Below are 26,983 nucleotides of genomic sequence, written 5' to 3' on the forward strand. Positions count from 1 at the left end.
AAGTTCAAGGAGTTCATCATCACCAAGCCCTTATTATATGAAATGCTAAAGGGACTTATATAAGAAAAAGAAGATGAAAAATGTTAACAGTGAAAGGACAGCAAACTCACAGTTATTAACAACCACACCTAAAACAAAAGCAAATTAGATCAGGAGTGGAACCATAGAAATGAAGAACACATGGAGGGTTAGAAACAGGGGGGTGGGAGGAGGAGAAGGCACAGAAAATAGCATAGATGGTAGGTAGAAAATAGATAGGGGGGAGGGCGAGAATAGTGGGGGAAATATAGAATCCAAAGAACTTGAGACACGTGGTTATAAACTAAGGGGAGGAGAATGGTGGGGAAGGGAGTGTGCGGGTGGAGGGGAATGAAGGGGGGGAATAGAACAACTGTAATGGTATAATCAATAAAATATATTTTTTAAAAAGGCCAAAAAAAAAAAAAACCCCTAAGCAATAGTCAGGACATACAGTAATATGAAAAAGCATTAATTTAAAGGCAAATCCGTATTTTGTAAAGATAATTTTAGCAAACATCCTTGCCATATATTTAGCCTACATTATTCCACCACGCTAACATTTAAATTAACAAACATTAAAATGAACTGGTGCTTTTTACCAATTAAATAAATTTTACTGAAGATACAGGTAAGAAACCAAATTCATACATGCCACTGGGAATGTAAATTGGTACCATCCTCCAGGAGAATAAAGATTCTGTGGGCTTACCTGTTCATCTGAGATATTCTGGAATGCCATCAACATATTAGGACATGTAGGAAGAAGCATCAGTAGTTCCCATACACGCCTAGAGAGGTTTTCTGCATGAAGATGAAGTTCTTCACATCTTAAGCTCTACATAAATAAGAACAACTACTTGTCAAGACGGATCAGTAAAAAACAAAACCCTAAACTGAAGTTAAACTTTTTTGCATAAAATCACTAATTATCAAGTTTGTTAATATTTTATAGTTTAACAGTGAGAAATAAACTATTTCTTATGTGGTAAATATATTTATTCAATAAATTAAGAGTTATGTCAAAGATATGGTCTTTCAACTTGGTACTGAACACTTTTCTGGGAAGAAAAGTGATGTGTAATTCTGGTCCCTTTCCTCAGGAAACTTTCCAAATAAAAGTGAAGATATCTGCTTATAAAGACAGTCAAGTAAATTGCAGTAGGACTATTATCCTTTTCCTATTATCTATTTGCAGGTTACTACTCTAAGAACAACACAGACTTTGTGAATTAAATCCTCAACCTTATATTTAGGAAAAGAGTACACCTGTTCTTCTTTTCCTATTGCCTATCAATATTTTATTTTCTACTCTCAGATGAGCGGTGATTTAGATGAAAGCACAATTTTTTCTACTTTTTTTCTATTATCATTTGTTAATCCATTTCCCATTTGCTACAAGCACTTGTGGTTCCAGCTTTTACCCCAAGATAACTTGCGGACTACAGTCCTAACCTTACTCACAAAATATCTCATTTTTCTTATTAGTATTTTTGCACTGCTCTATTATATTGATAGACTTTGGAAACAAACGATCATTCTATTTATAGCATTCTGATTTTAATACTAACAGCAAGCTGCACTTTTCTTTTTTTCCTAAATGGGAAATGCATTAAATCTGGACTCTATAAGGTGCTAAAATAATAGATAAGCTAAGAAAATTTTCAGGAAGTATGTAAGAAATGGGCAATTTCCTTATTTTTTATTTTTAATTAAAGAACAACCCTGAGAATTAAATAAGCAGCAAAAGCTTATTTTCAGTTTTGGAATTTTCCACAGAGTATGAATCTGTATATTATTATTCTACCACTGCAGCTGTCACAATTTTGGGGGGTATAATAAAATCTAAGAGGTGCCAAAGGAATCTTCTATGCATCTATAAAAAGCAGTTTGGTTCTTTTGTGTAATGGTATAAAGCTAGTATACTTTTAAAACAAGGGAAGGTTAGAGATGGAGTTTCAAAGTAAACTTCACTCTTCACAACTGTAATGAAGAAAGAGAAGCAACACAAGTAATAATCCTGCTTTAGTTCAGAAAATGTCACTGGAAGTTCTTCAGCAAAATAGAACTCATTTCTTCGTAAATACCCACCACTTTAAAAAAAGACTGAACTCTGCAAACAACAACAACAACAAAAACAATTTGAGGAAAAAATTTTCTCATCTGTATATAACTATGTTCTATGTTACAACTGAAAGACCCTACAACATGAGTGAAGATCCTTTATTTTTATATTCCAGGCCAAATCAGTCTTACAACAAATAAAACTCCACATCAACAATGACATACCAGAAAGCTCAATGAACTATCTGCTAAAAAAAAAAAATGTTTCCTTTCTGGTTTAGGTCTCATGTGGACTATTCCAATGATCTATTAACTGGTCCTCCATTTCCAGTCTTTGTTTTCTTTAATACATTCCCCATACTCACACCTAAACTATGTTTCTAAGAGCCCAGAAAATGATGTCACTTTTTGCTATACAACCTTCCATGATGATGGCAATTTGTTTTACAAAGAATAAAAAACTCATATTGCTCCTTTGTGGTATTGCTTACAATCTCCCATTCTGTCCTTATATCTGTATTATACTATATTCACACTCCCAAGTTTTTCAAACATGCCATTCACTTTCCCGTGAATCTGTAATGTTCCTCTTCACTCTTATCAGCAGCTGTACACAATATTAATGACATCTCTTTTGCAAAGTCCTTCCCCCAATTTTTTTCCCTCTCCCTTATGTTCCCATAACACACTGTATAGAATACTAGCCCCATCCGGGAACACTGGGGAATTCTTGTAATTATCTTTTTCTCTTTTAAATTGCCAGTACAATGTTGACATGAAGTAAAAGGTCAGTAAGTATTTATGGAATAAAATAAAAAAGGTGAAGAAATGAGAGATTCATGGGCATCTAGTTTTAATTATTCTGCTTAATCAAAAGGGGGACTTCGTAGGAATTTAAAAATATGCCACTAAAAAAGAAACCACACTATCGGGAAAACACAGAACTCAGCTGCTACCACTGCATCCATCATCAAACACATTTTGAAAACATAAAAAGAAGTCACTTAACATTCTTGGTAAAGAAAAGAACAGAACAAGAGCCATCAAAAGCAAACCCTAAAAGCACCATTATTAACTAATTGCCACTCAACCTCAAAATAATGATTCACTGGATGAGGAACATCAATGAACACCTTAGAGTAAGTCCATTTAAAAGCATTAAGAAAACAAAGTCAGTAGACTGAAAATGGTTGCTCTAGCTGATCTCATATACCCTGACTTTTTAAAAAATCTGATTTATTATTTTTAACGAGGATGGGAGGGAGGGAAACATTGATGTGAGAAAGAAACGTCAATCACCTGCATCTTGTATGCACCTGAACCAAGGACCAAACCCACAACCCAGGTATTTGTCCTGACCTGGAATCAAACCAGCAACTTTTCACTTGGTGGGACAATGGCCCATCAACCGAGCCACACGAGTCACAGCCACACCACTAACTTTAACCACTAACTTTAAATACCAACTTTATACTGAAAGGCCACAAAATTAATTCTCTAAACCAAAACTCTTCTCTGAGCTCCAAATTCATATATTCCAATTGCTTACTTGACATCTTCACTTGATGCCCCAGAGGTATCCATTTTTCAGCTCTAATGGAATCTACCTTGTTACTCAAGCCAGGAACCTGCATTTTCCTTCTCTATTTTCCTTCTTTCTGAACCCAAGTCTATGCCCAATCTTAAGTCAATCTACCACCAACTTATGTTGTTTTGACCTTCTGTCCATTTAATTTATGTCTACCGCCACCATTCTATTTGGGGCACCGTCAACATTTCCTTGGACTAATGCATTAGGTACCTTACATTTTTTTCTCTTCTTGCCAAACAAGCCTATTTATTACCTTTAAAACAAAAATCAAAGAACAAATGTCTTTCTCTTTCTCTCTGCTTAAAATATTTTTTTAAAGATTTTATTTATTTATCTTTAGAGAGAAAGGGAAGGAGAGAAATATCAATGTATGGTTGCCTCTCGTGAGTTCCCTGCTGGGAACTGGCCTGCAACCCAGGCATGTACCCTGACTGGGAATCAAACCGCAATTGTGTGGTTCGCAGGCCTGAGCTCAATCCACTGAGCTCCACCAGCCAGGGCCTACTTAAAATATTTTAATGCTGTCCACTTTACTCTAAATAAAATGAAAATGGCTTACAGTCTCATTCTACTCTCCCATCATCCTCCACATTTTACAAACTAACTCTCTAAAATTCTTAGACCTATCTAAATCCTTCTCATATCAAGGGCTTCAGGAATCAAATTACTCTACCCAAATCATTCCTCATTCTCTTAATTTAGCTGTCTCCTTTTCATCCTTCTACCTCAAGATTATATATATTCTCCCTCAGAGAAATCTCCTTTGACCAAATAATATATAAATGGATCTCTGTCACCACACCCTAATATTGGCAAGTCATGTTTCAGTCTTAGTGCCTATCTCTACCTAAAACTATTTATCTCTTACTTTACCTGAACCTATTTATCTGTTCAGCATGTCAATGATCTGTCTTCCCCATGAGATTCAATGAAGGTTGAAACTGTGCTTATTGTGAGCTTCATAAAACAATAAATAGTATGCCTAGATCATATTATACACTTAACTGGCTAATGAATAACTAAACGGTTTCCTAGGCTTTACTGCTATTAAGAGATTAACAACAAAATTTCTTTCCACTATGCACAAAGACAAAACTTTGTAAAAATAAAATAATAGTCACCTCACTATCTTCCACTGCCACTTTTCCTGAGGGTGGTTTAAATGATGCAAGCATCTCTAATAAATCAAAAAGAGTAGTTAAATGAGGTTCTTGTAAAAGCAAAAGCATTGGAATGTTGTCTTTCTGAGGGGGTGGTAGGCAAGATGCTGGCAGCTGAACACCTTCCCCTTTCCGTTCTCTTCTCGGTGCACCCAAAGATACAAAAACCATCTGTAAAAATAGAAGCAATAGGTAAAAAAAAACAAATAATTAAACATACTAAGTTTGACTTAATAAATCTCGGAAGTATAAAATAACTCTTAAGATTTTAATATAACAAAAGCAGTAACAATGGTTTTTAACTTGTACCTTCAAATGTTCCCCTATGGACTCTAACAGTCAAAAGATTAGTAAAATCAAATCATACTTATGTGTACCTGCATATCTTTAAAACCAAGCTCATGAAGTGCTTTTTCATCATAATCTGTTGTTAACTCATGTCCAGATGAAATCATCCTGACAGGTCCCATAAGGCCTCCTTAAAAATAGAAGAAAACAGTAAGTGAAAAATTTTAGAAGAGTTAACGTCTTTGCTAACACGAAAATATGGTTATAGAAATTAATTCCACTGGACATTCAGCTTAAATATAATTACTGAGCAAAGTGGAAACAGTACCAAGCATGCTTCCTGAATTATTTTGTTGTCAAAACTTAGCCTTAAACAGTAAAAGTTACACAAAAATTCTTTTAGCATCATTTAACTAGATCAATTCCTGCCACCTTAACAATGAAAAATTATACAAGTAAAAAACATTATGGGGCTTTCTGGGAACCTAAACCATTTTCCCATACGACGCATGCAGATAAATCAGATTCATTAATGCATTAATGCTAGTTAAACAATTAACCAGCAAGTATTTATAATGATCAAAATTTCTCTTCCCTGTTATTATGCACCAAAACAAAGTAAAACAAACTATAATGCAGAAAAATTTTTTTAAAAACAAAGCTCTGAATAAAAAGATTAGCTACAACATCCTAGATTGTGGTAAATATAATTAACTCAGATTGAGGCAATTTATTCCTAAAAACTATAAAGTCCTCTTTGCTGCCTATACCTCAACTTCATTTCCCATCATCATCCCTACCTACCTATGTTTTAGTCACCCAACCTCCCTACTTTTTGAAAACACCAAAATTGTTCCCATCTCAAAGCCTAAGATGCTCCTCCACACAGGAATTCACACCGTTCATTCCCTCACTTCCTGCAGGTCTATCAAATGTAAGCTCAAAAGGCCTTCTGTCTTGCCTCTCAATCTAAAAAGCTTTGATTCACTATTAATCCCTTATTCTGTTTTATCTTTCTTTAAACCACTTAATAGGATCTGACATGACATATTCATGTATTTCCTCCATTTAAAAAAAATCCCAGTTCAAAAAGGCAGAGTTTATGTTCACAAATGTATTCCCCAGCACGATAATATAGCAGATATTCAATATAAGTATTGTTTAAACCATGAATTTTATTGTATTTTTTCCATTGCCATGTATGCCCCTTATACCCCTTTCCCCCCATAATCACCAAACTGTTCTCCATGTCCATGAGTCCTTTTTCCTTTTTCCTTGATCCCTCCACAGGCTAACCCTCTGGCAGCTGTCAGTGTTTCTCTATCTCAGTCTGTCTCTATTTTGATTGTTAGTTCAATTTGTTCATTAGATTCCACATATGAGTGAAATCATATGGTGATTTAAAAAATCAAAATCTGATTTTTTAAATTTGGCTTTTACTTTTTGGTTCTGATGTCATTTTGTTTTCTTGCATTATTTGTCTTTATTGAGTCCTCTTTTAAAAGATTTTATTTACTTATTTTTTAGAGAGGGGAAGGGAAGTAGAAAGAAAGGGAGAGAAACATCCATTTACAGGAGAAACAACAATCAGATGCCTCTAACACACCCCCAACCAGGGTCCTGGCCTGCAACCCAGCCATATGCCCTGACTGGGAATTGAACCAGCAACCTTTAGGTTCACAGGCTGGCCCGCAATCCACTAAGCCACACTAGCCAAGGCTGTATTTATTGTATCCCTTTCTAAACTTTTTTTTTCAATAAAGTAATTATGAATTTTTCCTTCCCAAAGATTTTCCTTCAGAGCCATCCATTCTGCTGTTCCATAAGGACAATTTTTCTCCGACTGTTGCTCAGATTTCAAGCTAAGACATCTCTTCACTATGTCTCTAGAATGTTCCTCTTTTTTCTCATTAGTATATCATTTTTGTCCAGAATAATCTCAAGCAATTACTAAAAAATAGTGTGTGAGGTGTAAATTTTCTGAGCATCTACTCCCCCCATTCTGAGAACACAGCAGCATTCAAATAATTATTTAATCCATTATTTTTCAAAAAAGGAATTGCTTGACAGAATAGGAAAATTAAAAGGTTCCAGTCAACATGGCAGCATAGGTAAAGGCAATACACAGATCCTCACAAAACCACACTGAAATTATAAATAATCTACAAAACTTCCATTTACAGGATAGAACTACCATTTAGAGCCACCTAAAATAAGTCTTACAACTAAGGATATAAAAAAGCCAGAGACTAGTAGAAGAGGCAGAGACTCAGAACGGCCTGGTCCCACACCTGCGTGTAGTGGATAAAAATCATGAGGGTTATCTCAGATGCAGAGGCACCCCCCTGAAGAAGGGGTCCCAGACCCAACCCAGGCCCCACAGCCCAGAATTCTAGTGTCAGGAAAAGAGTCCCCATAAGTTCTGGTTGTAAAAGCCAGCAGGGATTCTGGCTGAGTAAGAGGGAAGGCTTCTGGACTCCCAAGAATTCCGCTTTAAACAGCCTGTGCATGGAGTTACTTGGACTCACTCACTCTAAGATTTGGTTCTGGGCAGCAGCTTGAAAGGCACCAGGGACATAGGAGAAACTGAACTGTCCTGTGTCAAGGTAAGAGCTGGAGGGGCAGCTTTCTCACAGACACAAGTGCTGACAGAGGCCACTGTTCCTTTTTTTAATCCTCCCCCAACAGAGCTGGCAATAAAGTGCTATATATCTGACTCTACATCTACCTGGCTCACACAGTTCTCCTACCCTGGTGATTTCCTGAGACCCTGCCCCATGAAATTTTGGGGCCCACCAAAGCTGTCTGAGTAGCTTTAACATATAAAAGGCCCTTATTGGCTAATGCTTCAGACTTCCCTAACATCTCTGAAGGAAGCAGCATCTGGCATCAGCATGCCTGTACCTCTGGCTACGTGGCCCCAGACCCAGTGGTAGCTGCAGCAGGCCTTGGTTCACAGCTTGGTCTTTCCTGGGCACCTCCAAGCTCAGCACAAATGGCTGCAATCTGTAGACTGTTTAGCTCATTTCAGGTGGTCCCGAGGCAGGACCCATGTGGAGGCTACCCTTGGCCTGCACCTTCTAGGAAGCCCCAGAGCCAGCACACATGGTGGACAGCCTCAGACCATGTTGAAGGACCACCAAAACTCTTCCATGCGGAACACAGACAAAAAAGCGGACTCAGCAGGCACCAGAGCCTTGATGAGTCCTACTCTGTGGGGTTGGCCCTTGCACAGCTAGCTGATCTTCCACAGTGGTCCCAGCCAGTCCTTGCAGTTGATCGGCCTGGGGGTAAATCACTCCCACTGAGGTGCCAACAGCCTTCAAGAATCAGCTACAACACCTGGCTGGTGTAGCTCAGTGGATTGAGCGCGAGCCTGCGAACCAGAGGATCGCGGTTCGATTCCCAGTCAGGGCACATGCCTGGGTTGCAGGTGGGTTCCCTGCAGGCCAACTCCCAGCAGGAGACACACAAAAGGCAACCATACATTGATGTTTCTCTCCCTCTCTCCTTTCCCTCTAAAGATAAATAAATAAATAAAATCTTAAAAAAAAAAAAAAAGAATCAGCTACAACAGAAAGGTGTACACAGCCCACACAGGAGCATATCCAGAGAGCCCAAATTATGTGATCGAGAGGCTGTGCCACTGGACCCTACAGGCTACCTACTACACAAGGCAACTCACCCAAGCCCAGGAGATGTAGCAGTTCTACTTAACAGACAGAAACAAACATAGGAAGGCTGCCAAAATGAGGAAAGAAAGAAATGCGCCCCAAGCCTCACTGGTGTGGCTCAGTGGGTAAGGCATCATTCAGAAAACCAAAAAGGTCACTTGTTTGATTCCTGGTCACAGAACGTGCCTCAGTTGTGGGTCCCTAGTTGGGGATGTGCAAGAAGCAACCAATCAATGTTTCTCTCCCTCTCTTTCTCCCTCCCTTGCCTTCTCTCTAAAAATAAACAAACAAGCAAACAAATAAATGGAATCTTTAACAAAACATGTGCTCCAAATGAAAGAACAGAACACAGAACCTGGGGGGAAAAATAGAGACAAGCAATCTACTAGATGCAGGTTCAAAACACTAGGTATAGGATATGCTCAATGAACTTAAAGAGTGATGAACTTAAAGAATTAAGAGATAAACAACAAAAAATGGAACTGGAATACATAGAAAGAACCAGTCAGAAATGAATACACTAATCGAAAGGAATATACTACAGGAAATCAACAATTATCCTCTTAGATAAAGCAGAGAATTAAATCAGAGATTTGAAAGATAAAAAAGCAGAAAACATCCAATCACAACAGCAAAAAGAAAAAACAGAATACAAAAAAAATGAAGATAGTGTAAGGAGTCTCTAGGACTTCAAGCATACTAGCACTCACATCATGGGGGTGCCAGGAGAAGAGAGCGAGCAAGGCATTAGGAACCTATGTGAATAAAGAATGATGGAAAACTTCCCTAACCTGGTAAAGGAAATAGATCGATAGATGCATCTTGGAAATAGATCCAAGATGCACAGAGTCCCAAACAAGGTGAACTAAATGAGGCCCACACCAAGAAACATAATTAAAAGGCAAAAAATTAAAGACAAAGGCACATCTTAAAAGCAGCAAGAGAAAAGCAGCTGGCTACTTACAAGGGAGATCCCATAAGATTGTCAGCTGATTTCTCAACAGAAACTCTGAAGGACAGAAGGGAGTGGCAAAAAATATTCAAAGTGATGAAAAGCATGGACCTACAACCAAGATTACTCTACCCAGCAAAGCTATCATTTAGAATTGAAGGACAGATAAAGAGCTTCCAGAAAAGAAAAATCTTAGAGTTCATTCCAAACCAAACCAATATTATAAAAAATGTTAATGGGTATTCTTTAAGAAAGAGAAGAAAAAGAACAACAAAAAATATAAGTAATAGCCCTGGTTGGTGTAGCTCAATGGACTGAGCACAGGCGCAAACCAAAGGGTTGTGGTTCAATGCTCAGTCAGGGCACATGCTAGGTTAAAGGCCAGGTCCACAGCAAGGGGTGCATGAGAGGCAACCACACATTGAAGTGCCTCTCTCTCCTTCCCTTCCCCTTTCTCTAAAAATAAAATCTTTATATATATAAATAATAAAATGGCAATAAATACAAAAAAATTACTTTAAATGCAAATGGGTTAAAAGCTATAATCAAAGACATATGGAGGGTAGAGGCTGAACAAACAACAAAACAGGACCTTTACATATGCTGTCCACAAGAGATATACTTCAGATCAAAGGACACACAGACAGAAAAGGGAGGGAAAAAGATGCTCGTGAAAATCGAAACAACAAAAGCTGAGGTAGCAGTACTTAACACTAGATAAAACAGATATGAAAAATAAACAAATGAGCAGAACAGAAACAGATTCATAGATACAGAGAACATTTTTTACAGATGCCAGATGGGATGGGGGTTGAGTAAAAAGGTTGAAGGATTTAAGAAGTACAGCACTGGGAATATAGTCACTGATATTATAATAACTATGTATGGTGTCAGATTGGTAGTATATTAATCAGGGTGATCACTTAGTAAATTATATAAAGTCTGATCACTGGGTTTCACACCTGCAACTAATATGTAATAGTATATGTCAACTATAATTGAAAAATAAAACCTTTTTTAAAAAATAAAAAAAAGGATAGGAAAATTAGGTAAAAATGTTGAAATACCTGAATAATTAAATGAAACTTAAGTAAATACTGTTAAATCTTACTAAATTAATGTAAAAAAACTCCATAGGGCACTAAACAGCTATTGCCTGGAATGAGTGCTTTACATAATGACTACTGCTTTGTATAATGACACTAACATTTTAAATTACCTGTCTCCCTTCACACAAACAAAAAAATTCTATCAAAAAATATTTCAAATACATAGAAGAAAAATGGGTTCTTCCAGATTAATTTTGGCAATTCTCCTCAGATACAATTGTTATGCAGCAAAATCGATTAACTGTTGTGGACCAAAATGTATGATAATTTCCTTTATTATTTCATTATTTCCAAGCCTAGAAATCTTGGCTCTCTCAATGGTTTGATATTTAATCCTATTTCTTCTGATTTTCCTATAGTTTACTTTGTGTGTATAAAAACACTTTAAATCTATCCTGAGTATTAGAGAAATACAGGCTTTTTCTTTCTGGCCCCAAATTGAATGTCACATATTAATAAAAGATTATTGTTTCTTATCTGTTGTTCACTTAGCAATACTTCACCAAAATCTTATTATTGTAATAGTTACACCTTGGTACTAGTTGACTTCAGAACTCATCAAATACCGTACTTGTCACATTTTGAAGAAAAACAGATGTTTCAGCACCTAACATTTGCTTGGGACTCGTCACACTTGCTAGAACTTGAATGAGTCTTAACGCCACCCCATAAGAGAAAATACTTCATTGTTCAGTAGCCATCGGTTTCAGAACTTGTCACAAGTGCTGGAACAAATTAACAACAAGTACCAAGGTGTGGTTTTAAAATGTTTAATAGCTAGTATTAAAATTCATCATTAAATCCTGTTGGAGTTTCCTCTTAGAACTTCATATACTGCTTTGTTTATTTATTATTCAGGGTAAATTTCACCAAATTTTAAATAATCCCATTAAGATTTTAGGTAGAAGATACTATAAAATAAATTACCTGGCATCTCTACATATTTTGTACAGAGACATGTTAGATATATCCACTTATTCAAGTAGATACCAAAACCCTAAAAAGATATATCTTAAGCTAGATGTAAGTTTATATCTGCCATCTGATTTATTATGATGTAGCATAGGAGCATTCTCTTCTGTGATCCTTCATATATTAAGAGCCATACTTCCCCTTTCATTAATCCATCAAGTTTGTGCTTGCTTAACTGTTTTAGAGAACTAAATACAGTGTTTAGGATTATACATTAAAGGTAAAACTATAAGCAACACTAAAAAGAATAGTAAACAAAAAACCAAGATTCATATATATATGAATGAATATACTTCTTGGTAGCTTTTGAAGGATATGTAAAAAATCAATAACATTTGCTCCACAAGAAGAGAAATGGGTGGTTTAAAAGTTAGGGTAGAAGGGAGACTTTTCAACACCTGTTCTTTTGAACCAAGAATATTTGTAAATTATTCAAGAGCAAAACTTAAAAGATCTGCTACTCCAGAAGATACACACGGTTCCACCTTAAGCATGCTGTAGTAATACTGGCTCTTTACGGAAAGATACTGAAGAATTCCTCTGAACACAGGTAGATTAAAAGTCCTAAAAACAAGCTTTTAAAACTTTAAGATTTTCCCCCTAAATATCTATTTAGCCTGTTATAATTTCAGACCTTTCAATTATAACAAAAAATAACAGCTTTTATGGGTGCTCCTCTGATTAGCTCATATTTTATGTATTATAGGAAGACACTAAAAATGTACTAGTCTTAAGAGTTAAATCAGGAATCAAATATATCTTTAGGCTCACATGAAAAATTTCTTAATATGATACTTTCTTGGAGGGAAGGGGTGAGATGCACAGGTGAAATTTAACGGGGCATTATTTTCATATGCTTGACAAAAATATACATCTATATCAAAACGGCCAAAAAGATTGTAGGGTACTAAATAATAACCTCCCAAAGTAGAAATCTTTGAGAAGGAGAAAACAACATTTATAGGTAGTAACACCTGAAGTGACTATAACTCTTGCTTAAGAATCAATGGAGAGTTCCAGCCAAGATGGAGGTTTAGGTAGAAACCTTTTGCTTCCTTTCACAACCAAAAGGTAGATAACAACTAATCTAAAATCAATAAATAACCCAAAGTGCCAGAAAATCAAACTGCATGGAACTCTGACAACTAAGAAATTAAAAAATCAACCAAAACAACCAGATCCATAAAGCAGCCTATTGCACTGGCCAACTCAGAAAAACCAGGGCGAAGCGGCAAACCAGGGGGCTAGGGTGGAGGACCCTGGGGGCAGAGCTGGCTGCCAAGCTCAGCGGGCTGTGCAGGAGGGGCTGACTTAAGGGGAAAACTAAGACTCAGAGGTGGCTTCAGACTATGGCGGTTGCTACAGTGGAAGAAACTCCCAGTCTCACACAAGAGTTCAACGAAAAGTGCACTAGAGACGAGCGGGTGAGCTGCACTGTTCCCGCTCTGGTCCCTCCCCCCCAGGCAGCACAGCAAAGAGGGTTGCCCTGCCCAGGTGACTACCTAAGGCCCCACCCCCTCACAACTTATCAGGTGCACCAAGACAAAGAAATATGGCCCAGATGAAAGAACAGAGCAAAGATAGGAGATTACCAACCTATCTGATGGAGATTCAAAGCTCTGGTAATCAAAATGCTCACAGATCTGATTGAGCTTGGCCGAATAATGAAAAAACAAATGAAGGATACCCAGAATGAAATAAAGCAAAATATTCAGGGAACCAACAATGACAAGAAGGAAACCAGAATTCAAAGCAATGATTTGGAACTAAAGGAGAAAATAAACATCCATCCAGAACAAAATGAAGGAACAAGAATTCAAAAAAGTGAAGAGTCTAACAAACCTCTGGGACAACCTGAAACGTTCCAATATCTAAATTATAGGGATGCCAGAAAAACAACAGCAAGAAACTGAAAACTTACTTTAACAATAATTAAGGAAAACTTCCCCAATCTGGCAAAGGAAATAGACTTCTAGGATGTACCCAAAGAAAAACACACCAAAACACATCATCATTATTACCCAAGATTGAATATAAAGAGAGAATCCTAAAAGAAGCTATAGGAAAGGAGAGCATTACCTACAAACGAGTGCCCATAAGGCTATCAGCTGATTTCTCAAAAGAAACCTTGTAGGCAAGAAGGGGCTGGAAAGAAGTATTCCAAGGCAGGAAAGGCAAAGACCTACATTCAAGATTGCTCTATCTAGCAAAGCTTTCATTTAGAATAGAAGGGCAGATAAAGTGCTTCCCAGATATGATCAAGTTAAAGGAGTTCATCATCCCCAAGCCCTTATTATATGAAATGTTAAGGGGACTTATCTAAGAAAAAGGTAAAATATATGAACAGTAAAAGACAACAAACTCACAATCATCAACAAATGAACCTGAAAGAAAAGAAAAACAATGAAAACAAAACTAAGCAAACAACCAGAACAGGAACCAAATCAGAGAAATGGACATCACAAGGAGAGATTTCAGTGGGCAGGGGGAAGGGAGGAGCAGGGGGAAACGGTACAGGGAAGAAGCGTAATTAGTAGGTATAAAATAGGTGGGGAAAGACGAAAAATTGGGAAAATTAATAGCATAATCAATAAAAAATACTTAAAGAAAAAAGGGCATGGGAGAGGTGGGCTGAGGATGGTGGGGGTAGGAGCATAAATAAATAAATAAATAAATAAATAAATAAATATAAATAAATAATAAATAAATAAGTAAAAATAAATAAATAAATAAATAAATAAATAAATAGGAAGGAAGGAAAAAAAAAAGAAAATCCTAAGGATCGCGGTTCGATTCCCAGTCAGGGCACATGCCTGGGTTGCAGGCCAGTTCCCAGTGTAGGACACACAAGAGGCACCCACACATTGATGTTTCTCTCCCTCTCTCCTTTCCTTCTCCTTTCTCTGAAAATAAATAAATAAGTTTTTTTTTTTTAAAAGGAGAAAATCCTGATTCAAAGAGGAAAAGAAAAAAAATCAATGGAATTATACCAAGAGTAGGGAAAGGTGCTGAGAGCCACAAACATGGTAGTCTTCAAAGAAATAGTTTTGAAGTTAATATTATAATACCACTTAAAATATATAAAAATCTGAACTACTGGACTTACCAGGAAACTCTCCCTTTCGGCTGCTTTGACCAAACTCCTGAAGCTGGGCTTGTTGATTTATTTGTTCTTTCTGTAAATTTTCATACCAATGAGTTACTTCAGCCCTAAGATCTGCTACCTGGTCACTAGGATACATTTCAATAGTCATCTGAAATATGAGATGCAATCAATTTAAAAATGCAAAAAGAACAGATAAACTGGGAAATGTTATCAATTTGGAAACTACAATTATGTAACTACCTTGTCAGGAAGTCCAGCTGGCTGACATACAACCCTTAGCGGCAGGGACTGTTTGTCACTCAGTGCTTTCAAATGACTACTTATACCAGTGCCTTCAATTTGCCACTGTCTGAGATGATATGCAAACCTAAAACAAACAAAAACCACACACTGAAAGCATTATCATTTTAAAACATCTTTATGTTACTGGAGTTTTTATTACTTTACAAAATGAAAAAGCCCACAAAAGGTTCTAGCACATTCCAATTTACTCTACACCACTGCTTGGTTTCTTTTTTCCCAAATTAAAAGCACTCAGCTTAGATTCGACATACCGAACCAAATTTAAAGGCATAAATAAACATAGCTAAAACTTCTAAAAATGGTTTTAAGGAAAAATTACTGAGGAAAAAATCCCATTAAGAACATTATTATTTTTTTTTAATGGAAGATGGGGATAGTGGTAGTAATAGATGCAGGATGAATTCAAACAACAAACTTATCTGGTAAGAAAAATGGCAACTTGTCATTTCTACATTCAGAAGAGGAAGAAAAGGTATTAGAAATATTTTTCAGAGATAGAAATTTTCCTAGTAAATATATGTTAAACAGCCTAACAGAATTTTGAGAGCTGATTCCATGACTGCTAAAATTACAAAATGAATTATAAAGATTAATATTTCAAAGGACACAGGCACCTAGTATGACACTAAGCATGTATCAGTCTTCTAAGTGATTTCTAGTTGTTGAAGACAGGATCCAAGGTACCTCAGTTCAGTTAAGAAAAAAATTATCAATATCTTATACTAACCAGCAACTCTGGAATAGAAGGAGGGTATGAAAGGGAATAAAATGAACTTGATTTCCTAGAAGCAATCCAATGTCCAACTTCTATTACTGAGTAAAACAGTAATCTTAGGCAAGCTTTTGGGACCAGTAATTCTTTGTTCGGGGCAGAGGGGAACTATCTCATACACTGTAAAATGTTTACCAGCATCCTTGATTTCTACCCACTACATTCTAATAGTACCCCTTCTCTTGTAAGCTGTGAGAATCAAAAATGCTTCCACAAGTTACCTAATGTACCCTGGGAAATGATTGCTTCTGGTTGAGAACCACTGTTTAAGATTAAAATCTTTTCTTTATAAAAAGTTATTTAAAGAGACATTTATTTTAGTCTCTTAGTATAAAGAATACAAATCAACAGTTACTTTGTATTCTCATTCTATAAATGTTAGGCTATTTTAAATTAGTAGGAGCACCAAACATATTAAAGACTTGAAACTATAATAAATCTGCAAAAGAATTTGAATGAAAATACCTAAATTATTAATCTACCTCTTCATTATTTTAATATTCAACTGTTTCCTAGTTTCTCTACTAGGTACCCATAACATAAGGATTTATATATGTTGTTTAACATCAACTTTTACAATAAAACATGAAAAAATACAAAGGTGTCTATCAGTGGACAATTTTTTCATGAGTTAGAAAAAAATCTATACATCTGAGAATGAATTTTTTTAAATGAAATTCATTAAACTTATAAAAGTACCATGGAATCCTAAGAACCTCAATTTATTTTTAAATAAGTGCTTATTTTAAGACACTGGTAACATTGTGTGAGGACTAAGGGTTTAAACCAATAGGCCCTTTTTGGTTTGTTGTTTGTATACCCTGCAGCATAGAGAAGATTTTGGAATAATATACATAGAGGGGTGGGCAAAATGAATTTACTGTTGTACATGAAACATAGTTTATTCTTTTACCATTTATTATTATATTATTTTCCATACGAACTACAAACATACTTTTGCCCACCCCTGTATTTATGTATCATTAACTGTCTCTGATAGAAAGAAATAAGACTACAGGAACTTTCATTTTCTATAGTATATTTAAATTTTATGAGTACTTAAGTCTTATTAATTTGAATACATCACCACATTTACTTATTTATTTTATTTTTTTTTAAGTACTACAAGTTACCTGGCAGTGTGAAGTTTCTATGCAAAAAACTCTAAAGTTCCCTTATATAGTCTTTAAAAACACACGGAATTACTTCAGTAGAATTTCCACAAATCGCAATCATAAGCAAAGTAAAAAATTTTGCAGTGTCCAAATGTTTTAAATCATGAAATCATTTTATGAGAAATGTCTAGAAAATATTATTCAATATTTCCTAATATTTTTAATAAAATATCAATAACTCTCAATTGTATGCATTTTCATCATCAAACTAAACTCTGAAGTTGAAGTTATTAATTTCAACAATTTTTCAACAGTTTCTTTGTACTTTTACATTTACTCATGATTTTTAATACAAAGAATTTCTTAATTAAAACTATCTACTCACCTTTCACTTCAGTCGATACATTCATAAATGTTAATTTGCTTTATTTCTGTATTACACAGGGTATGTCTAAATTAATTATACAGATATTCATTAACACAGAATTTTTGATCATGTTTCCATGGTAAATGGAAATTCAAAATTAAAATACTGTCTCCTAGTCCAGGAAGAAAAAAAAACAGCAAATAAAACAAACTCAATTTGGTTCAACTATGAGAGATTATTTGATGTTCTTGGTGAGTTTCATTGAAACTTTTTGGTATTGGTGTTCTGCCTTTTCAATCATAGTAATACTTTCTTAGTGATGGAATTCTGTCTAAAATTCTCATTCATGCATATCTTCTCAAGAGTCTAATGATTTTTAAAGACTTGCACTATTTACCAGGAAACTTTATTGCTTATTGCACCACTTAATGGTACATATTGTGAACAAAAATTACTTATAATACTAGCATTTCATTTTTGGTAATTTACCTGCTAAATCTGGTAATTTAACTTTCTACCTGCCCCCCAAAAAACCTCTAATTTAATTTTAAGAATACTTTTGAACATGTCTGAAAAAAAGCCTTAAATTGATCCTCATGTGATATAAAAAAAAATTACCTTCTCCTAAATGCTTCCAGATGTGTCTTCAGCATAAGGAGTCCTCTTTCTATAACAGTGAGACTTGAATGTGATTCTTGCTCAAGACTGCTAGAAGCTATCATAAGACTCTCCATACATTTACTAATAAATTCTTGTTCCTTCTCCAAACCAGTTTTACCTGAAAAATCAGATGTTTAGACATGTATATCATATATTCTTGTTTTGCTAAATAAAATTGTAACTAAACAAGAAATTCTTTACAGAAAAAATTACCTATTAGTATTTCAACTCACTTACCATTAATATAATAGGAATTAATATATTGGATAGCTGCTCGACTGACATCACCAGATTGTGCTCTTAAAGCAATGCCCCAGAATTGGTCCATACCACAAAGCTAAGAAAGAAAAACATGACATCCATAAATTTTTTTGTCAAACAATCCAAATGTTAAGACTGAGGTAACAAATTTAAAAGTCATACAATATCACAAAGTTTTAACATCCTACAAAATATTTAAATGGTAATTTCTATTTAATATTACTAGTTATATTAGTTTTTAAATAATAATAAATATTAGTTATTAAATAATAATAAAAAGGATAGAAGCCTTGAAAATTTTCTTAGTTACTGAGATACAAGCTGAATCAATTCCAAAAATATTTATTTATAAAGCAGCTAACTATATATTTGTGTAATATTCAGTAACTAAAAGTTGTGATTACATAGTGGTAATTACATGTTTGGGGTAAAAAGTCCCCAAAACATGCTGCAAAGGAATGAAAACACGAATTTATTAGCATAACAATGCTTAAATGCTTCCATCCAACTTATTCTGATAAAGTCACTGTTTATATGTATTCACAGAAAGTTTTAAAAAATGGTAACCCAAGTTGTTACTTAAACTTATATTAACCACAAGATGACAAAGAGAATGCTTTCACTGAAAACTACAGAAAAGGTGGAGACTGCATGTTTTTAAAAGTTGGGCAGAGTAAAGCAAGATATCATTCTGATAAGTGACTAACCACCCTTAGTGTTTCTAACATCTACATAAAAAGCAGTATTATCTCAAAATTAGAGTATGACTACTTCTTAGGTAAATGAGGTCTGGTTGTCTGAAATCACATATTAACATTTATTATACTAATATAAAAGTAAGAGTTAGGACCAAAAATTAAAAAAAAAAAAACAAAAACCCACTACTGAAACAAAGAAAGAATGTAGGAAGACAGTATGAAAACACTTTAGATACAATTAAAATTATTCATTACTACATAAATTAACAGCAATTTTCTCTGCCTTTGTCATTATAACACAGCTCCAACTTCTGGAGAAAAATGAATGAAAAATGTAAATGGATAATACATAAATCATAGCTATCATTAATAATCTGGAATGTCTAATGAGGTAGACTTTCAAATAACAGTCTATCTCAAAGAGCCTAAGAATAACGCATTCAACAAAACCTAATAACCACCCGACTAGGCAAATGGAACTCTAAACCAGATATAACATAAGCAATTTGAGGGTCTTCAGCTAATAAACTGATTATATACCTTATGATCAGAGCTGATTTAGATAGATTTCTATTCTAGAATAGAGGTTACCAACAGAAACTCTGGAGTCACTCAAGAGCATCTAAAAGTTTTGGCTTTGACAAATGGCATAAAAGTCAGATTTCAGACAAATCAACCTTCTAATTGACAAAACTACTTCATTATACTATATGAGAGCTTTATCATTATATTATCAGAGGACTAAAGGAACACTCAGATGGCCTCTTCACTAAAATCGGTAAGTCTAAATCCATACCTCAGAGTTTGAACCACCATCATAGGCACTGGTAGCCAATCGAGCCAAGTTACATAGATGCTGAAATAGGTTTAAGCCAGTCATGCTAATCGTTTCAGGTTTTAGCTGGGGCATCTTAAAAAAAAAATTAGGCCAGTTTAGTTTAACTTAAGAGATTTTAAATTAATTTTAGTGAAAACATTATAAAGAAAATGTTATCAGCTCAGATTTGCACTGAAAAATTCAGATAGATGATAATTAATGAAAATTTTATTCAGGTCATAATTAAAACATATCTGGTACATTTTAATTTTTGTAATGGACATAATCAAATCAGAGAAAATGAATTTTAAAATTTATCATTTATTGTATACCTAGATCATGCACATTTGTGAGATTAGTAGCTACATGTAACAGTTTGTGTAAAAGTCACAAGTTGAAATTAAGATAACTGAAGGTCTATTTGTAGCTTTCCTTTGGATCTATTTGGTGACTTAGTTTACATGTATTCATTCATATATACTCATCTACCACAAAGACAATATGAGAGCATGTAGAGAGCCTTTACACAATATCAAAAATAAGCAAAAAAATAATAAAAAGTCTATCACTGTTACTATTATTTCAAATTCAAATGGAATAATACCTGAACCAACTGTTGCATCTGATAAAGGAGAACAAAAACTGGATTGAAGAACATCTTTAATACTATTATAGCAATTCCTAAAACAGCCTTTCCAGGAATCTACAAAAAACCTGAAGATTACCTTATATTTATCTGCCAGAAGAATGGCTAATACTACAACCATTTAACAAGAAAGAGTCACAGAATACAGCTCTACATTAGTGGGTATGGGTAACACTCCTGAAAATTTAACTATAATGTTACTATTCTAAAAACAAATACTGAAACTCCCCACATTTCTTATTAATGTTTGCCTGAAGAGTTATGCTAATTACTGTTAAAGTACTTTAGTTAAGGAACAGAGTATTTTGGTAAACATAAACTAAGCATTGACCTTGATATAAACACTGTAGAAAACAAAATTAAAGCAAATTCTGGCAATCACTATATAAAAACTGCAGAAAACAGCACCTTTATCTTTTAAAAATTCAAAAGAAAAAATTAACATTATAGAGTTTGTTTAAAAACAAAATATAGAAAGGTAATATAAACAATAAAACTGTCAAAAAATAAAATTACCTTCTCCAGGAAAAGATGTTTGTAGGTTTCCATACCCATAGCATGTTGATCTTTACTTCGAACTTGATTTAAAAACCAATGGAGTGCATCATCATAACATTCAGCATCTTCTACTAAACAATGCCATAAAATGTCGACTTGCTCTAAACTTAGCCCTAGATCAAAATTACAAATTTTGAATCACAGTACATACAACATTTTGGTCCTAATTCAATGTCCTAGAAGCACCAATACATCCATAAAGAAGATATCATTATACAGTATTAATAAAAATTACTCTACAATAGATTTCACATAATTTATGCTTTTAACATGTAGTTAAATATGGTATCTATATAAACTACCTAAAAACATACAACTTATACAGTAAACTAGAAGAGTCATTTGGTCTGGAAAATCATTCTTCCTAAAATATGAACATATTACTGTATTATAATACACATGATTAAGGGGAAGTAATCCCAAAAGTTGAGTCAGCTCTAGGGTTTAAGGATTAAGAATAGAGTGAATACCATGTTCAAAGCCCAGTCTGTGCACACGAGATGTAAATAATACATGCTAATAAGCATTATTTTTGTAAACTGAAAAAAAAAAAGATCCTTGTGATAAAGCAAAACAGAACTGACTGCCTAACACACAGAACAACTCATCAGAGGATACCATTAGCTTGGAAGCCAATGTAATGAAATGAAATCTATATGGTACTTTGACCCAAGTATTAAATGATTTCAAGGTGTGATAGGAGAAAGAGAAGTATTCAAAAAGAGGAGAACATTAAAGGCCATCACAAATTTGAATATGGGTAAATGAGACAATTTAAAGGCATCATGGGGGATTTTAAAAGTATATCATTAGGGATTCCAAAGCCTGCGGTTGTTCCTCAGATCAGAAGAGATATGAAGATGTGACAATCGTAAGAAACCTCTCTCTTTCTTGGGAAAAGCAGACGAGTCCCAGAATATGAAAAAGCACCTCAGAATATATATTTAGTAACAATACCAGTCTAAAGAGTCTGAGTAGAAAAATAGTATCCTATCAGTTTCTCACAGAAATAGTTAACGTACCAACTATTTGTTCTAAGATAATCCATGTCTCTAGGAGTCAACATAAAACTAAAAACAACCTTTAGTGCATATTAAACACATTAAGTATTTAAGAAGACAGATAAGTGAAGAAAATAGATGACAGCCCTGGATGGTGTAGCTCAGTGGGCTGATGGTGGGCCTGTGAACCCAAAGGTTGTCAGTTTGCTTCCCAGTCAAGGCACATAGCTGGGTTTTGGGCCAGGTCCCCAGAGTGGGGAGCAGGAAGGGCAACCACACATTGATATTTTTCTCCCTCTCTTTCTTCTTCCCTTCCCCTCTCTCTAAAATATAAATAAAATCTTTTAAAAAAGATAACAGCCCTAAAAATTAGTATCCAAGTTAATTATAGTAATTGTATTTTAAAAAGTGCATTTATAAATGACTGAATCACAAACCCACATTCAGTAGGCAATATATATGTTATTGTTTTACGTCAAAAAATATATTTCTTGCTATATTAAAAATCAATATTATCTTAACACAACTTTGGAGTAACCATATTGTACTTGACAGAAATTGTGCCAGTAAAAAAAGTACAACTATGATCTGGAAGAAGTTTTCAACTTGATTGTACCTGGACAGTAGCTATAATGCACAAAGAATTCATAAGGTGTTCACTAGGGATGGGAGCAGCAAAATAACTCTTTTTTAAAAAGTCTATTTTATTAATTATGCTATTATAGTTGTCCCAATTCCTCCCATTTGCCCCTCTCCACCTAGCACCCCCCTTCCCTCCAGTAATCCCCCCCTTAGTTTATGTCCATGGGTCATACATCTAAGTTTTTGGCTTCTCCATTTCCTATACTGTTCTTAACATTCCCCTATTTTGTACCTACCAAATATCTTCTTAATCCCTGTACCTTTTGCCCCATTCTGCCCCTCCTCTTTTCTGCTTATGACCCTCCAAGTGATCTCTATTTCAATGATGCTGTGCCTGTTCTACTTGTTTGCTTAGTTTATTTTTGTTTTTTGTTTTTTTTAGATTTGGTTGTTAATTGTGTTTGTTATCATTTTACTGTTAATAGTTTTGATTTTCTTCTTTTTCTTAAATAAGTCCCTTTAACATTTCATATAAGGCTTGGTGAGGATGAACACCTTTAGCTTTACCTTGTCTGGGAAGCATTTTATTTTATCTGCCCTTCCACGCTAACCGATAGCCTTGCTGGACAGAGTAATCTAGGTTGTAGGTCCTTGCTTTTCATCACTTTGAATACTCTTTCCCACCCCTTTCTTGTAAGATTTCTTTTGAGAAATGAGCTGATAGTCTTATGGAAACTCCTTTGTAAGTAACTCTTCTTTTCTCTTGCTGCTTTTAAGATTCTCTATTTTTAACTTTTGGCATTTTAATGCCAAAAGTTAAATTATGATATGTCTTGTTATGGTCCAACTTGTTTGGGACTCTCTGTGCTTCCTAGACTTACATGTCATGTCCATTTCCTTCACCAAATTAGGGGAGTTTTCTTTCATTATTTTTTAAAGAAGTTTTCAACTTCTTGCTCTTCCTCTTCTCCTTCCGGCATCCCTGTGATTCGGATGTTGGCACATCTGGAGATACCCGAGTCTTCTTATTCTCTCCTAATTCTTTTAAATTCTTGTTTCTTTATTCTATACTTTGTTGACTGTTTATTTCTTCCTTATGTTCCAAATCATTGATTTAAACCGGGAATGTCAAACTCATTTTCAACAATGGCTACATCAGTTTCACGGTTGCCTTCAAATGGCCTAATGTAATTTCAACTCCTAAGCAGTCAACAAGTAGTTATATTTATACAGTCCTAAAATTACACTTGGCCCTCTGAAGGCAACCACAAAGCTGATGTGGCCCACAGTGAAAATGAATTTGACACCCCTGATTTAAATGCTGGCTTCCTTCCCTTCACTATTGGTTCTCTTTGAATTTTTCTTTATTTCATTTAGTGTTACCTTCATTTCTTCCCTTTTGTGTTTGCCATACTCAATGAGATCTCTTAGCATCCTTGTCACCAGTGTTTGGAACTCTGCATCTGATAGGTTGGCTTATCTCCATTTTACTTCGTTCTTTTTCTGGGATTTTGATCAGTTCTTTCATTTAGGCCGTATTTCTTTGTCTTCTCAATTTGGCAGCCTCCCTGTGTTTGTTTCTGTGTACTAGGCAAAGAGGCTTTGACTCTGTCTTGGTGCATCTATTATATTGTAAGGGGCAAAGCCTCAGGCATTTGTCAGAGCAGGGCAACTCACTTCCCAGCTTTGTGGTGCTATATGTGAGGGCAGAGTCAAGGAGGGAACGATGCAGCTTGCTTGGCTCTCGCCCTGTTTCCACTCATTTCCCCCAACTTCCTTCATGCTACTGGAGCCCCTCTAGCTGCTACTCTGGTGCTAAATCCAGAGTGGGTGGTCTGCATTCATCCTAGTGCCATGTGGGCCCTTTAAACAGACTCTCCTGAGAGACTGGCCATTTCTTCTGCCACCCCAACCCCCACTGGCTTTTACAAGCAGTTATGAGGCTTTATTTTCCCAGTGCTGGAACCCTGGACTATTCTGGCCTAGAGCTAGGATGGTTCATTCCTGAGGTGTCCCTTCAGGTTTTTATCTGCCACAATTGAATGTGGGACCACCCGTTCATCTCACTGCCACCTCCAAGGCACTGCCGCCACACTGCGTCCTGGTCTCTGCCCCTCCTACCCGTCTGAATGACTATTTCTTCTTTAAATCCTTGGTTGTCAGACTTCCATACAGTTCAATTTCCTGGCAGTTCTGGTTGTATTTTGTTGTGAGATTAGTTGTGATCTTTCTTATGGTTGTGCAAGGATGTGAAGCGTGTCTACCTATGCCTCCATCTTGGCCAGAAGTTGACAAAATAAAGTATCATTACTCAAATACTGAGAAGAGTGGTTAATGTTTTCCAATGAGAGTCCACACTAAGCAAACATGAAACTTATTGGGCATGTGAAATTATTCATGTTAATAATACTTGTTTTGGTTTGACTTCTCCATCAATAAGATGGGGTTTTTACATTTTGTATTATTTATTTCCTGTATGGTATCTATCCTAATTGGTATGACATATGACCTAGTAACAAAAGATACTAGTTTCCTACCCAAAACAGGAGTCTTTACTTTGATATCTGTTGGTATCACAATGCTAGTGGTATTTGTTATAAATACCATGACTTAAAAAAATTACAGATTTAAACAGTGCTTCTCTCAGGTACAGATATGGACTGAAAAGAGTAGTAACTCCTCTCTGGCTAGTAAGACATTCATCATTAGACTATATTAACACAGCTAAAGAATGAGACTGTTCTTACAAATTAGGTCTCTTGACATGAACACATATACAGAAACAGTATGGAGAGGGAGCAATAACATAATCAGTCTAGTAAGAGGAAAGAAACTCTAGCCAAAAGACTCAACCTTACCCTCTCTTGTGTGAACATTTAGTATGTATGTTTGGACATGGTTGACACTCTGAATATACTACACCAATCTATATTTTTTAAAGGTTAACTGTTAATGAGTTTGAAATTAATCTAAATAAAAATAGGGTCTCTCAATGTTTCTATCACCTATGAAACCAAGCAATTTTGGATAAGATTTAGCCCCGATAACACAGAAGGTGTTTGCAACTTGGGTGACAGGAAGATTCTATAACCAAAGGTAATAAAAGATACAATCACCCTAACATACGGTCTTGAAATAAGATATTTATCCACTGAGAAACTGGCACTTACAGAGAATGAAGTAAGAATGTATCCGGGTCATGCTCATATTCCCATATATACTGATAAGACATTGTTGAGAATAATTTAATGACTAGAGCAATCTAGATACATGAGTACATTTCATCAGACTCTTCTCCAAGGATCAATACAGATCTAAAAACTTACTAAAATAACGATTAAAACACTTACTGAAATGATCAGGTGATCCCAGAGTTGAAAACACACAAGTCAAGAACTGAAGTCGAACTTGAACTTCAGCACTGTGGCTGTACCTATATATAAAAAGTCATTAAAATAATTAATCAAAAGATCCTATTTTATAATTTTTATTAAAGATTTAATGTCCCTAATCTTAAATTATACTAAATTAGTAAAATTCTATTTTCATAACTCCTATTTATTAAATATTTTATTATGTAACTTTGGTTACACAAAAAAGATCATAAAATTAAATAAGTTTTAGATGTATTATTTAATAAACTACAAAAATCTGTAAACAATTAGAAACCATACTTTCAAATTAGATGAGAAAAATACATAAAAAATCAACAGTGGAACAAATGTCATTTTAAAATGCTGTAATACACACATAAATTGTGCCTCCATACAGAAATTCCATGTTTCATTATCACAGTCACTTCAATGACATAATATTATTACAAATAAGGAATGTTAAATTCAAGACTTCCGGCGAAGACGGAGGCATACATGCAACCACTATGCCGCCTTGCACAACCAAAATTAAGGACAACAAAGATTTAGAAACAAAAACACAATCAGACAAACAGAAAATTTAACTGTACAGATGTCCGACAACCATTTAACCAGACGGGTAAGAGGGGCAGGGTTGGCAGCCAGCAGAGAGGGAGTGTGGCAGGAAAAGGCAGTGGCAGCCAGACCCAGGAGTGCAGGTAGTGTGGGGCAGATCTCAGTCACACATTCATGTGCAGATAAACTAGTCAATGGGCAGCAAGACAGACTGTGCAACCCAGGGCCCCAGCAACAGGAAATAAAGCCTAAAAGCACTGATTGAAAAGGTGCTGGCTTGTGGGAAGTAGCAGAGAGGACTAAAATTCCAGAGAGTGTGGAACAACCACTGCTGCTCCCT

At 35.2% G+C, this 26,983-nt stretch overlaps 1 protein-coding gene across 2 annotated transcripts in view; it reads right to left on the reverse strand.

Moving 5' to 3' along the window:
* USP34 (ubiquitin specific peptidase 34) overlaps nt 1-26,983 on the reverse strand; it is a 241,337-nt gene that overhangs the window by 93,405 nt on the left and 120,949 nt on the right. For both annotated transcript variants that reach the window (XM_037048000.1, XM_037048001.1), the window contains exons 21-30: nt 26,065-26,147; nt 21,090-21,244; nt 19,907-20,020; nt 18,389-18,488; nt 18,110-18,269; nt 15,175-15,301; nt 14,935-15,082; nt 5,211-5,311; nt 4,795-5,004; nt 731-856 (exon numbers count right to left, since the gene is read on the reverse strand). In XM_037048000.1, the coding sequence (XP_036903895.1) occupies nt 731-856; nt 4,795-5,004; nt 5,211-5,311; nt 14,935-15,082; nt 15,175-15,301; nt 18,110-18,269; nt 18,389-18,488; nt 19,907-20,020; nt 21,090-21,244; nt 26,065-26,147 (1,324 nt within the window). The remainder of the gene's footprint in view (nt 1-730; nt 857-4,794; nt 5,005-5,210; nt 5,312-14,934; nt 15,083-15,174; nt 15,302-18,109; nt 18,270-18,388; nt 18,489-19,906; nt 20,021-21,089; nt 21,245-26,064; nt 26,148-26,983) is intronic.

Source organism: Sturnira hondurensis, unplaced genomic scaffold (assembly GCF_014824575.4).
Source record: "Sturnira hondurensis isolate 20B ecotype Veracruz unplaced genomic scaffold, ASM1482457v3 Scaffold0006413, whole genome shotgun sequence".
Classification (NCBI taxonomy): domain Eukaryota; kingdom Metazoa; phylum Chordata; class Mammalia; order Chiroptera; family Phyllostomidae; genus Sturnira; species Sturnira hondurensis.